This window comes from Branchiostoma belcheri, unplaced genomic scaffold (assembly GCF_001625305.1).
Source record: "Branchiostoma belcheri isolate BF01 breed outbred unplaced genomic scaffold, Haploidv18h27 scaffold69, whole genome shotgun sequence".
Lineage (NCBI taxonomy): Eukaryota > Metazoa > Chordata > Leptocardii > Amphioxiformes > Branchiostomatidae > Branchiostoma > Branchiostoma belcheri.
This window is the reverse complement of record NW_017804342.1, coordinates 306522-320905: the sequence shown is the minus strand read 5'-3', so window position 1 is coordinate 320905 and position 14384 is coordinate 306522. Positions and strand designations below refer to the sequence as shown.

At 41.0% G+C, this 14384-nt stretch overlaps 2 protein-coding genes across 4 annotated transcripts in view; one reads left to right on the top strand and one right to left on the bottom strand.

Annotated features, from left to right (window-relative positions):
• The window catches only part of LOC109484232, a 1538-nt gene extending 1227 nt beyond the window's left edge, over positions 1–311 (bottom strand). The window contains exon 1 of the mRNA XM_019787494.1: positions 243–311. Coding sequence (XP_019643053.1) covers positions 243–251 — 9 coding nt within the window. The 5' untranslated portion in view covers positions 252–311. The remainder of the gene's footprint in view (positions 1–242) is intronic.
• A 1047-nt stretch (positions 312–1358) lies between these two features.
• Positions 1359–12012, top strand: LOC109484229 (zinc transporter 1-like). 3 transcript variants are annotated; one of them, XM_019787491.1, is made up of 10 exons: positions 1359–1601; positions 3713–3943; positions 4375–4600; positions 5946–6072; positions 6424–6509; positions 7321–7468; positions 8079–8122; positions 8544–8623; positions 8892–9074; positions 9563–12012. In XM_019787491.1, the coding sequence occupies exons 2-10, from the start codon at positions 3767–3769 to the stop codon at positions 9869–9871; spliced, it is 1380 nt and encodes a 459-aa protein (XP_019643050.1). In that variant the 5' UTR covers positions 1359–1601; positions 3713–3766; the 3' UTR covers positions 9872–12012. The 3 variants fall into 3 exon arrangements, with proteins under 3 accessions (XP_019643050.1, XP_019643049.1, XP_019643051.1); XM_019787490.1 differs by having other exon boundaries at positions 1359–1698; XM_019787492.1 differs by lacking the exon at positions 1359–1601 and adding an exon at positions 2332–2537.
• Positions 12013–14384: the final 2372 nt, after the last annotated feature.

Sequence of the window (14384 nt, the reverse complement as noted above, 5' to 3'; positions counted from 1 at the left end):
GTGGCAGCGGTGCACGTGTGTTATATTATCCCACCGCTGCCACCAATTGTAACGTGGTCGAGGAAGGGGTTATTGAGGGAGATGTTCACACGACGGATACACGCTCCAGACGCTTTATTGATCTTATCAGTCACATTTATGATTATTGTGTCGCTGGCCATATCATGGGGGCGGTCACCATTATACTGGTTCCTACACTCGTATTTAAACAAGAAACTAAGGAAAAATGCATCAAGTCTTACCTTGAACATGCCTTGGGTCCTCCTCCATCATGGGACTCAGAGTGCCTAACTTCTCCAGACGAGATACACTACGGGTCTGCCTGGTCAGGAAAGGCTGTGGCGAATTCCGTAACGCCTCTCTGATATATGTAGCTTGCTACATCCCTCCACGCTAGTCTCCACCAGACTTCTTTTGCGGGGTGAATAAATCGTAGAAATCGGCCAAAAAAGGGTATTAATTGGCCAGAGAAGATAGCCGACCAGAGAAGCTCCATTGCCCCGCCATGGCGGGGCAATGGCAGAGATAGTCCAGTGCTGACCCGCCACGGAATCACTTCTGAACGAAATGAAATGGAATTTGTCTGCAGGCCTGTGGCTATGCACCCTTCTGTTACGGTAGTGTACATGCGGAATGCTGAAGTTGACTGGCAACACACGTTTGTTCTGATTGTTTTGGGTTCACACTGCGAGGAAGAGTATGTGACAATGTCTTCTGTACAGGCACGTATCATCCACACCATGTACCAGTGCACAACGTACGACCTGGATTTCACCTTTATCCGGCACTGTTCGATACACTGAAGGAGTTCTCACGGGCTGTTGTTTTGGCGAGGGGCATGGCCTTATTCGTATAAGCTTAAGTGGCGGCGCTAACATAAGTTACCTAACTTGAGCCCGTCGTCACTTTGTCCTGTACCCTTATTTTGTTTATTGTATGCTGAATTAATAAAAAAAAAACAGTGGCCTCTTGTAACTTGTTGTTTTCCCGCATGGAAGAACAACTCTGAGTTTACCCTTTCCCTCTATCATTATTTTTTATTAACACGTTCACCGCAGTTGAATCATTACTATCTCTTAAAACTAAGATTCACCAACTAACAGCCATTGCAACTTTTCTAACAAATCGTTTATTTTGCAGTGTAACCAAGAAATGCGTAACAGATTTTCAATACATTTTTTTATTCCGCAGATTTTCCGAATAATCGGAAAATCAATTAATGTTCACATATAACGTTAGTACACCGTACATTCATCTGATAATTAACTATTATCAAATAAATAATGAGGCCGAAACGTCCCCAGCATGTGGCCGAAACGTCCCCAGCACGTCCGAAACGTCCGCATGTGGCCGAAATGTCCTGAAACGTCCATGGCTGAAATGTCCTGCTCGACTAGGAGACTAGACACCAGGCTAGCTGCCGACCGGATGGGCAGACAAAATGCCCCAGAGGCGTCGCCAAAAAGGTAGCGTTGCACAATACCCGTTGGACGAGATTTGCTGACCCTACATCCTACATTTCGGCCTAGTGGACGTTGGCCCAAAAAGTTTTTTTATGGCCGTGATGCGTGACCTGCCTGACCTGTTCATCGCCAACACCGGTATGTTAGGTCCCGGAGTTTGAAGGAAGGGGGGAAGAGGCGGAGGAGAAGCTGGTGTGTTACGCCGAGGGGCGGCTATACCGATACAGAGAAAAAGGTAGAGGCAAGGAATCCGGGGCAAGGGGGAAGCACCCTCCCGAGCCGAGCAGGGTCAGTGACGCCGCCCAAAAAGGGCTAGACGGGAGCCCTTTTGGGCGGCGTCACTGACCCTGTTCGGGAGGGTGGAGGTACATGTATGTCACTGTCTAGTATAGTATAGTAGGACTGCAAGCAAAAGTCCTGCAACAGTCGCCACGGCTATCCTCAGACCGTAGTCTGATGTTGTTTTGCGTCATAATTTGTTCAAGCGCATGGAGTTTGATAGAAGTTCTCCATGCTTCAAGCAGTCTCTACTATGTTGCATAAATTATGCATCTTTCATATGTATTTACAAATAGCCGTGGCGACTCATATAAACGTTAACGTTACTTGCTTCCCAAACATACAAAATTACAGGGCTCAAAATCCAAAATATATTGTGCAATGTGCAAAATGCTAAATTATCTCCAAGCAGATCCCTATCGGTGGCAAAAGACGGAGTATCCATTAGTCATAGGAGTTTAGCTCGCCACCGATAGGGATCTGTCTTTTGCCACCGATAGGGATCTGCTTGGAGATTACAAAATGCACATGTTTTTCGAAATTTGCACTTAAAAATACTGTATTTTGAATGTGCAACTTTGCACCTAGAGCAGCTAAAATTTTTGCAAACGTGCAATTTTGCAAATACCTAAAAAAAACGTACTACTATTTCAAGCCCTGGCCTTCAAGTTTCAAGGGCATTATACCCTGTGGGCTTGTAAACACAGTCACCAGTAGTACTAGGTCAAAGGTACATGTACTCAGTACATGTACCAGTCTGGTGTCTGAGCGGTTAGACTTGCAACAGGGCAGAAGGTATGATGTTTTCCTTTTGATTAAGGTATTACTGTTACATTTAACATTTTAAGGTGCCGTGTTCAACCAATAAGTAGGCAGTGAACGCTTAAACAGAAGGTACAATGTATTTAGAGATAATTTTGTAAAAAAACCTGTCCTTTTTCCGACCTGTGTTCCATGCAAATGCACAACATTACCTTTGGTAATTGTCTGAACAAACACCCCCGCAACATGAGCTTTATCATGCTAATGCTAACAGATATATAAAGATCACAACGATTAAAGCTGCACAGCTACATGTATTTCACTTCAGTGCAGCGCCTTGCATAATGGTCGTGAAAACTTATGCAGGTCTTTGGTCATTTTGCCGGTGGAATGTTCTATTGCAATAGGGGTGCCCTAATTCTGACCTAGTATTAAACACAAGTCAATCTGAGAAAAAAATTTAGAATCCAAAATACACAAATTATCACTAAAACAATCTACAACTGTTTTTCTGTCCCAAACAACTCCTCTTACTCGAAGTATTACCATTACGCGACTTGCTCCAAAGCAGCTGTTTCAATCAATACTGCATTTTGACACGCTTGTCAACCCCCTGAAAGAAGCGTGAAATTCAAACAGATTTTTCACTCGTCTGTTGCCAGAGCGTACAAACTGAAACAAACGTTGCAAGATAATCGTTATCAACACAAAAACGTCCATTTCTGTGGGTATTTTATATATGCACATAGCCTGAGTGTCAGCCTTGTTTAAGTTGTTAGCTTTCGTCTGCTCCCCAAGATCCGCTCCCGTTGGCAGGCAGCGGACGAAAGCTAACAAGGCTGACACTCAGGCTAATATGCACATACGCCCATGCATAACGTCGCAACAAGGATTTTTCAAATTAGACGGAATTAGGGGTATGTTGGAATTAGGGCACCCCCCCCCCCGTCAAGGCTTGCAGTCTAATAATTTATTATGAAATATAAACATTATTTCTGAGTTTTGCTTCCCTTTTTCATGAGCTGTATTAAATTGATGTTTAGGTCCAGAGTCCAAATTACCCATCCTGAGAACTGTGATTGACAGTGTATAGTTATATATTAATTATTATATATACCATTACACCTTTTGCTGTGTGTGTCGCTTTTGGAAATTCAAATACCGGATTTGGATGTTGTCACAACAGTTGTTTTATTCATGTTATACAGGGCATACCACCAGCCTTACATGACTGCCATACCTCTGGTGCTTGACTAGAAACAATGGGACGCTACAGTGGGAAAACCTGTCGTCTTATGACGCTGATTGTCCTTACTGGACTCTTCTTTGTCGTGGAGATAATAGTCGGTTATGTGACCAACTCCATGGCGCTAGTGGCGGACTCCTTCCACTGCCTGTCTGACATGGTGTCCCTGATTGTAGGGCTATCTGCCATGAGGGTGAGCTACTACAAAGTTCCCATGTCCAAGTGTTATCAGTATATTCATCGTGAAGCGTTATTCAAATTTGGTCGTTTTAATTCTACGTAGTGCATTATTTGTCATGCTAAATTCAGTGTTAAGCGTTAATGAATAATTCTGCGTTTCGCCTAAACCTTGAAGGCTTCATTCCCAAAGGCCTAACCAAAATCAACCGCAAGGCAAACCAACGAATTGACTTGTTTTGTCGCAGAGCTCTGCAGAGGTATCGCTGACTCAGGGCTGTATGAGCAACCTCCATGGAGAAGCTCTGCAGGGCTGAGGGCTGTATGAGCAACCTCCATGGAGGAGCTCTGCAGAGCTGAGGGCTGTACGAGCAACCTCCATGGAGAAGCTCTGCAGAGCTCCTCCATGAAGGTTGCTCATACAGCCCCGTTCTCTTGATTTTCCAGTTCTCCAAGAAGCGAGTAGTTCACCTGAACACGTTTGGCTGGGTGCGTGCAGAGGTTCTGGGAGGACTGGTGAACAGTATCTTCCTGTTGGCTCTGTGTTTCTCTATCCTGGTAGAGTCCTTCAAACGTCTCATCATGCCTGAAATTGTGGAGACTCCACTTATCATGGTCATCATCGGGGGAGTTTCTCTGGCCTTTTATATCTTTGGGATGGGTCTTCTTGGGGGTGAGTTGGACACCAGCTTTACTACCCATAGAAGTGGCTCATACATGTATTCTACATTCTAGGTTTGTCATAGAAAAATGTCCATAGTCCCAGGTAAAGGCTCTTGTGCTTTCGGTTTCCCAACTGACCCTAGCAACCCACCAACCCACCAACCTTACTTTTATCAACCATGCACTTACCACTTGATAAAAGAAAGGTTGATGGCTAGAAAATTTTTGTTCAGACATAATGGAGTTTCAAAACCGTCTGCACAGACTGAAATGTCATTTAACATATTTTCAGAATCAACATTTTCTTCAGTTGACTGGGTGAAATATAATGTCCACACGTACAAGCAACCAGGTGGACGGGTGCTTGAGACAGTTCTGATGCATTGCCATTGTTAAACTTTATTTGTTGAATCATTTTAGCCAAAATCTAAAAAAAGTTTTTAAAAATCCCCACCTACCAACCATAGTTTTTTAAGGACAGAAACACGCACAGTGAACATTAATTTTCCTAGTCCTATGACACTAATTGATCACCGACTCAATGTCTGGCTTAAAATAATCCTCAGCTTTTCCCAGTTTCACTGGGGTTAGACATGCTTGCTTGCAAGTGCCTGAAGGATTGATGGCAGCCCGCCAGCTGGTGCCTGAGTCTGGCACGTGTGTTTACATAATGTCTAGATTGAAGAATGAAAATCTGAACTTAATGTTATTATAGGCAGTGTGCAAAATACCTGGTTGCCCAGTTGCCCTGGGCAACCAGATTCTACTTGGGGCAACCTATTTTTGAACCCAGGTTAAGCCCAGTGTGCTACCTGAATTTTAAGAATGCCCCTCCCCCCCTCCCACAAAATCATGCCCACTTGACTTGCACCCGGCTGTAGCTGGCAGATACTTTTTAATTTTAGGTATTAATGGCAATTACTAGTATCAGTTAAGTTACTAGTACTAAAGGCTGTCAAGAAATATTGTCAAAGTCTTATGTATATAACATTACTTAATTTGAGGAAAATGAAGTAGTAACTTACAGGTGGGGCAACCTAAAATTCTGATGGGCAACCAAATTTTTGCCGTAGGTTGCCCACTGGGCTCACTGGGCAACCTGGTTCAAAAAAGTATTTTGTACATTGATAGGTAATTCATACATTGCTAAGATTTACTTGACTGTGTACTTGCTATTTCAGGTAAAAATGAATTATGTTCAGTTCAGTATATACATGTAATTTGCTGTCAAATCCGAAATTTCCATTGAATACATACATAAGCAAGGCCTTTGTGTAATGTTGCAAACTGCACAAAGTGTAAATTGGCCAATCAGTAAGATGGAAAATTTAAAAATGTTTGAATTTTTACTTTAGGTCTTATGGTGGGCAGACGTGGCCACACCAAGCACCCCCCAACAGAACAGGAACCTGACCAGGTATCTCCCCCCAGGGAACTGATGTCTGATACAGACTCTGGGTATGAAGTTGACCCTGACATCAGGTAAGACTATAATTATAGTCTTTCTCTACAGTAGAGTCAAACCATAGGACCGATTTACACGAGGCAAAAAATGTCATTCGGCCTGCATGGAATGCTGTGCGACAACTTTTTGGGAGTCAAATGTTACCTTGTTGCAGCATATATTGTTGATGAACTGAGAAGAAGTGCATCTGAGAAATTACCACATGTATTCTTGGCTTGGCTTCGTGTCCAAAGATAACTAGTATCAGTAATACATGTAGACGTGCATCTGAGAAAGTACCATATGTAGTGTCCAATCTGTAATCTACAGAAGGAGAATGCCTTCAAGTTGATAATGGTTTGTTTGTTTGTTTGAACTCATGCCTGCAGGAGAGACAGTGACCACCAGCTTTCTGAGTCTCACTCCAGTATTGACTCTGACATGGACACCTCTGTCTGCAGGCCACAAAACACTGGTGAAACTCATAATTAGTTTTTAACATTTACATGTACATATTACTTTGAACTTTTTTTTATCCTTTGATACACTAAGGCCCGGTTTATGATACAGGGCCCCCTTGGAAATCAGTTGTTTATCAACTGAAGGGGCGACCCTCAAGATTAATAAATAAAAAATAGATAAATGATACAAAATCTGTTACAAATTGATTTGAATTGAAAAAATAAAAAAATCAAATTATTTGCGAACATGAACACTCCATTTCGGTTCCGTTGCAATTTATTTTGAACCACCTCACGAGGTGGTCTGAAGTGATATATAACGCTTCGCGTTTGTCGAATTGTAATCATGAACGCACGGAAGCGAATTGTTCCGGGTTGCCGCCATACACCTATAGTTCACAGCGTGACTTTCTGTACTGCAAGAAATTGTACTTCTAATTCCGTATCAATTCACGCTTTTTGAATCATGAATGGGTCCTTTTATATATTATATATATATAATTAAGTGCTTGGTTACCGATTTCCCTTTGTTTCTGGGGTTTAATTTAAGGCAGCAGAGAGATGGATGTAACTATTGTGAAGTCTTTGGGGAGTGCCATTAACCATTTCTATAAATTTTCGATAGTTTTTTTTCTTGTGTACCTTATTGTTACAAAACTATGTTGAAAAGAATACCTTTTTAGTTTATTTTCCCAGAGACATCTAAGCTTGAAACGGTTCTGTTGCATTCACTGATAAATCATGTTACCGATAGTTTTCAAATTCAATATTGTTTGTGTCAGGAGCCAGTCTAATATTTGACAGCTGTGTGTTGACATTCTGCAGCTGTAACAGACGCCACAGAGATGAATCTGCAGGGTGTGTTCCTGCATGTGTTGGGTGACGCCCTGTCATCCCTCATCATCGTCATCAATGCACTCATCATCATGTATGTGCAGGGAGACTGGACCAAGTACTGTGACCCTGTCCTCAGGTATCATATATTGAGTAGAGCATCACTAACTATAGAAACAAGAATTTGGAGGTCTCATACCTCCATGAAATATACAACATGTAGGAGCTTTTGTCCTCACTAATTATGCAAATGACGTCTACATTAACATAATATATGCATAGTGATGTTAACCTGTAAGTAACTTGCACATGTCACAAGGTATGAAATTCCCATCATTCACAAATAATACGGAATCGCAGAATTTTCACATAAATTATGCAAATTAGATCATCATTTGTATAATTGGTATCTGTTGGTGTTCCATCTGCCATAGATTATATAGATTGCATGTATAAAAGTACTATCATATAAAACACTAATTCATTTGCATAATTTGCATCTAATAATGTCTCTCTCAGCTACCTACATACCAAAAAAAAGTTGTTCCTATCTGGATTTATGGGGTTTAGAAGATTTCACCAGAAATTCCCCTGCAGTTCCAGAACAAGCTGCTGGGGGGGGGGGGCAAATATAATCATTTCAGTGCTTGATGTGGTATGGCATCTTGTACATTATTATGATCAGATAATGAATTCTAAACTTACTATATGTTTAGTATTGAATTTCCTTATTGTTTCCTGTTTTGCAGCATCCTAATGGTGGTCATCATCATTGCCACAACTGTGCCTCTGTGTAAGTTTATTTTGCTATTCATATGATGTTAATATATAGGATTATAAAAAGTTTAAGTATTAAGGCCAATAATGTATCATATCTACTCCTATGTGTTACATGTGCCTCTTTACTTCTAATACAAGTTTAAATTTAACTTATTTAGCTCACATACATGAAATCTGCAAAGATGTGTACAAAATAAGCATCTGATGGATGCAGGTATAGAGGAAAGATTAGGACAAATTGTCTTTGAAAGACTATGCTGTAAAGTTGCTTTTGCCAGGATGTGACTGCTGTTTCAGTACCAAGGAGAGCTTCAACTACTCAACATTTTTAGATATGAACCGTGTAAACCAGGGCATTGTTTACACTATTTATGAGGAACCACAAACACAATGGGGAGATCTGTGTCACACGGATTCTTGTTTTGAATTTTCAGTGAGACAGTCAGCATCCATCCTGCTACAGTCTGTGCCGCCCTCTGTTAAAATGAAGAAGCTCAGGTCTAAGTTGCAGAAGGTGAGGCTGGGCAATGGTTATCATGCAGGGCAGCGCCACCTAGCAGGAAAGAAACATATTACAGTGTATCTACAACACTAACTGCATCTGAGATACATGACCAGTAACATGTAACTGTTACTGTATCTTTGCTCTTAGTACTATAATTGATGTAATCAAATATTTGAATGAATGAATGACAATACAAATACCTTTTTCATTAAATGGTTAGAATTATAACTAACCACGTTAATGCTTATTAAAAAAAAATATATTTCTTACTGTCCAGATTCCAGGTATTGTGAACATCCACGAGTTTCACGTGTGGCCGCTGACGGGTGAGAAGATTGTCGCCACGATTCACGTCGTGTTCCTGTCCCCGCTGAACTACACGCGGATCTGCCACCAGATCAAGAACCTGTTTCATGATGAAGGAATTCACTCCACAACCATACAGCCCGAGTTTTCACAGGTTTGTACAGTCAGGGTGTCTTTGATTTCCTTGGGTAAAATTTCTTTTCTCTGAACTTAAGGTCCAGCAGTTGAAGAAAGTCCTTTTCTTCCAAGTTTTTCAATGTAACAGTGCAATTTTGTTTCATTAAAAGTTCAAAATCTATTGTTTTAATTGTAAATCAGCCTGGTATGTTCACTTCATGGCTCATATTGTAACATTTCCGGCTATCACGGGGTGCCTTGGCCTGTTTTTTTTTCGCCCTGTTGTTTCATATTTTTTCTGAAGAAATCCGAGAAACAACAATTTAGATTGATGTGGCCTTAGGTTGTGAAAACTATCAGACGTTTCAAGCAGCATCCACAATTTTTCATTCCAAGTGCCAGAAAGCTAGACCTCCTCAACTTTTCCTGATGAAAATGAGTGGATGCTACTAAAAACGTTTGACAATTTTTAAAACCTTGAGTAACAAGTTCCTTGTGATTTATTAGTCATTTATTTTGTTTCAGGGTGTTGGGAGAAGTTGCCAATGTCTCCTGGACTGCAACACAACCTGTAGTTCAAAGCAGTGCTGCTCAAGAAACAAAGACACACAACCAGGCACACAGGACCAGGCCTCCATCAGAAGAGTCTTGTTCCCTTGTCTGGGCAGCATACCCCCTGTAGATGATGTACTCATCCAGGAAGGGGTTTCTGAGAGGAGACCATCGCTGAACCAGGTACTTGCCCACTTGAGAGAGAAGTTTGGGGAACAAGTCAGCTATGATGAGAACAGTGGAGAGATTTTCCTCCTTGAAGCAAAAGAGTCCTCAGTGTAAAGAGTGTTGATGCCACAGTTTGGGTTTTAATCTTCTTTGGAAAAGATGAAAACTTTTATATGAATTTCCTTGCATAATATCTAGCTTGTCTCTGAAGCAAGAAGAAGGAACACTGTAACAACTTATAGTTGTAAGTAACTGTACCAAAGGTGTTAAAAAATGATTTAATTTAAGTGCAATATCAGGAATTGACAAAATTCCATCATAATAATTGTCTTTCACTAATAACAGGGTATGTAACTATGCAAAAGGAAGCTGCTAGGTTCAGAGTAACTTAATCGACTTCTAACTTTTTTTAAACCATTATTATTAATATCATTAAAGGCAGTCTCAAGAGCTGAACGAAACTACTGTTCTGGATCTGTAGTGTTGGGCAGTTATAGAACTTACAACAGGCTGTACCAATACAGATACAGAAGAATTTTTGGGTTGATATTGAAAATTATGTTAACTTTGCAATTCGTTTCTGGATACTTGTTTGTGTCCATTCATAACCTTAGCAATTTTTTTTCCTATTTGGTTTGGCCAAAATGTGATTTTGATCTATGGCAGTCATCCCATTGAAATCCATACTTAAAGCTTCCAAAATGGTGCCCTGCTTATAAAAAGCAGAGGCTGTTACGAAATCTAGGGGTGATCTTGAAAATGAGGTTTGTAACGTGTCGTGTAAGTGGATAGTTTTTAATCAATTTTCCACCTTACCATCAAAAATGCCTTAGGCCTAAAATGACCTTAATCTTCAGCATATACTAGTATATATGAAAACTCTTTGTTTCCTCTGCTGATCAAAGTATTAGTTTTGAAAGGTGGTGTTTTTTTTTGTTGCAATGAATTGACATGGGTGCAGTGCTGCTTTTTTTGTTGCAATGAATTCCTATGTAGTTCAGAGCGAGTGAATCCTGTGTGGTAAGAGTTGGTGTAGGTAATTGGTTAAGATTTGGTGTAAGATTCTGAAATGTGCCATGTTTTTCTATGTCCAATATTTGGCCACTACTGCTTCAGCAATTATCCATCATGCCCACACATGCATGAGGTTCTGCATAGAGGGGCACTACTCAGTTAATGGATTGTAAATAATTCTTTTTTATTTTTCATAATAATCTGTAACTAAATTTTACAAATTTGGTAGATTTTGTATAAATGAAAATGTGTTGTTTTTTATTTAGAAAATTGTACTTGTTTTTTTATTTAGAAAATTATGCCTACTACTACTATACTGACCTCTGTTCTTGAAACTTTGATTTCTACATGGTACATTTTGAAGGCCTCAACAAAAATGTAATAATTTTTTTTAGTTAATTGTACAGCATTGTGTGTTGAACTAATTCCTAAGGTCATACATAAATTATGTAACTATGTTCCAGTGAGAGTTGCATAAAGTGTATTCATAGCATGTCATAAATTAAGAATCTGAGCAGCTACATGTAAGACAGTCTGTGTTAGACTGTTCTAAATTAGCAGTTACTGTATGTGAAGGAAATATATTGTTTGACATGTTTGTCTTTGCTGCTCATTATTTTCTGCTGCAACTGATCATAATCAACATTGATTTTCTTGTAGTTTTGTTTCAAAAGCCTTTGTCAGGGTTTACACAGTTTTCATACGATCTCGTGTGTATACACAGTTTTTGTACCGTCAGCTTTTTGCTCGCATATAAATCAGATCTTTAAGCTGCAACTAGCCACTTTAGAGCAGAACTGAAAAGCTGATCAAGACTGATACCCAGACTATTCTGTATGTCATTGCATGAATTTTCTTCTTTGCCTTTACCAATCATCTCCTATGGAATAATAGACAAAGCGGTTCCTGGTCCGTGGAGTAAGGTAGGATGACTCTGACTCCTTGATTAAATATTTTCATTAATTTTGAAGATCACTTCTTTTCAAATCATCTTTAGACAGAAATGTCTACTCTCATAATACTGCCACTTAAACGATGATAGCACCAAGTTCAAAAAAATGAATTTAATGCAGCTTTAATGATTTCCAAGGGCAAGGCACAGTATACTTCAGGTATCCATCTGTGCAAGACTCATCCTAGGGTGATGAGGACAAAAGTTTATGATCCCTTGTCAGGACAGGGGAGAGCCTTTGGGCAGAACGTACAGTATGACCACTGGCCACAAATAAAACTGACATGCTCGACAGTGTACATCCGTTTCTGGTGATTTTTTAATCCCATTACTAGTATTAGATAATTATTTAATTTTGGGGGGGGGGGCACTCTACCAACCCAGAAAAGAACAACATCTGCTGCACAAAGGTATGTGACAATATAGTTGCAAGATGAATAATCTTCCTGGCAGCTTTATTTGACCCTCTTCTGAGGTACCCATTCCCAGTGTCTTTGCAGTATAATTTAGATAGTCAATATAAAAACATATAGACGTCAGAAGTAACATAGGTAATCTATAATATCCATGAACTGGTGAAAAATTATGGGTCGCCCCATTGCTGAATTGGTTTCACTAAGAATTTGCCATAACAATGGTGGTATTATGAAAGTAGATGTTACACATTGGCTGTAATTGACAAAACCTACAAAATGCTGTATTTTGCAAGATGTTGCTTAATTTTCTTGTAATACCTAGGCCACACCAATTTAATTTCTTGGTTAACGGATTCGCCTCTTCATTTTTTTCTGATTTGCAAATAAAAATAAAAATTCAGAATCAACTGCAAAATGCTCATATTTTGCCCTGAACAGTTGAAAACAGTCCTTTTCTTACTACTTGTTACAGTCATTCCATCTTTCTATGCAGTGCTACTATTAAAAGTTCAAAATTTATTGTTTAAATTTTGAACCAGCCTGGTGTGTTGACTTCATGGGTCCTATCGTACCATTTTAGGCCATAATAGGATGCCTAGGCCTGTTTTTATTTATTTTTTTTTTCGCCCGCCCGCTCCATTATTTTTCTAGAAAAATCCGTTAACCAAGAAATTAAATTGGTGTGGCCCTAGACTTAATTAGAGACTACCATTTTCTGTATCATTGCAAATTTTCTGACTCTTTTTGTCACATACAACATTTTTTTCCATAGGAGTATAACCTCCTGACCAAGCCATCCTTGCCCAGGACTCTACTAACACCCACTGATGCCCTGTGCTCGAATGAGATGCCCAGTTCCTCTCCTCTCGCTACTCTGACAAAACCTCTGCTACAAGTACTTCTCTTGAGTGGATGCAGCAGGACTAGGCAGACAGTAGAGTCTAACAGTTCAGCAGTAGAGGTGGACTCTGAAGCTGGTGATGGGGATCCGCCTGCTGTAGTGTCCTTCCTACCCTGCCTGGGGATACAGCAAACTAACCTCTCCCCTCCCTCCTCAATGCTGGGAATGGTACAGTCCTCCCCCAACTTACAACATCTCTACTTTATAACAGCAGCTTGGATAATCCCAACTACTTGAGCAAAGGGGGATCTCAATCTTCAGTGGGACATTATTTCACTGAAGAATATTGGTCCAGTGACCAATATGATATTGAGATTGACACTGAAAATACACTGAAACTTCACAAATTGATTTCCTTCGTATATTGCAGTAAGTGTGTTAATTTTCAGTTTGTTGTCACGAAGAAAAGACCAGGTTCAAACTGAAGCTATCCCTGTCCTTGGTGCTGAAAGCAATCCCTACACAATGTCCCTCTCCCCTGTTCGTGATAATATTACGAGGTTGCCGAGCATTTTCACCTCTCCTAACCTCATAGATCGGCTCCTTTCAGGACAGGACAGGTCTGTCCGTCTGTGTGAACGTGTGTCAGCACCAAGGACAGGTCTGTTCGTCTGTGTGAACGTGTGTCAGCACCAAGGACAGGTCTGTCCGTCTGTGTGAACGTGTCTCAGCACCAAGGACAGGCCTGTCCGTCTGTGTGAACGTGTGTCAGCACCAAGGACAGGTCTGTCCGTCTGTGTGAACGTGTGTCAGCACGAAGTACAGGTCTGTCAGCCTATGTGTGAACGTGTGTCAGCACCAAGGGCAGGTCTGTCCGGCTGTGTGAACATGTGTCAGCACCAAGGACAGGTCTGTCCGTCTGTGTGAACGTGTGTCAGCACCAAAGACAGGTCTGTCCGTCTGTGTGAACGTGTGTCAGCACCAAGGACAGGTCTGTCCGGCTGTGTGTGACCGTGTGTCAGCACCAAGGACAGGTCTGTCGGTCTATGTGTGAACGTGTGTCAGCATCAAGGACAGGTCTGTCGGCCTATGTGTGAACGTGTGTCAGCACCAAGGACAGGTCTGTCGGCCTATGCGTGAATGTGTGTCAGCACCAAGGACAGGCCTGTCGGCCTATGTGTGAACGTGTGTCAGCACCAAGGACAGGTCTGTCCGTCTGTGTGAACGTGTGTCAGCACCAAGTACATGTCTGTCGGCCTATGTGTGAACGTGTGTCAGCACCAAGGACAGGTCTGTCGGTCTATGTGAACGTGTGTCAGCACCAAAGACAGGTCTGTCCGTCTGTGTGAACGTGTGTCAGCACCAAGGACAGGTCTGTCCGTCTGTGTGAACGTGTGTCAGCAC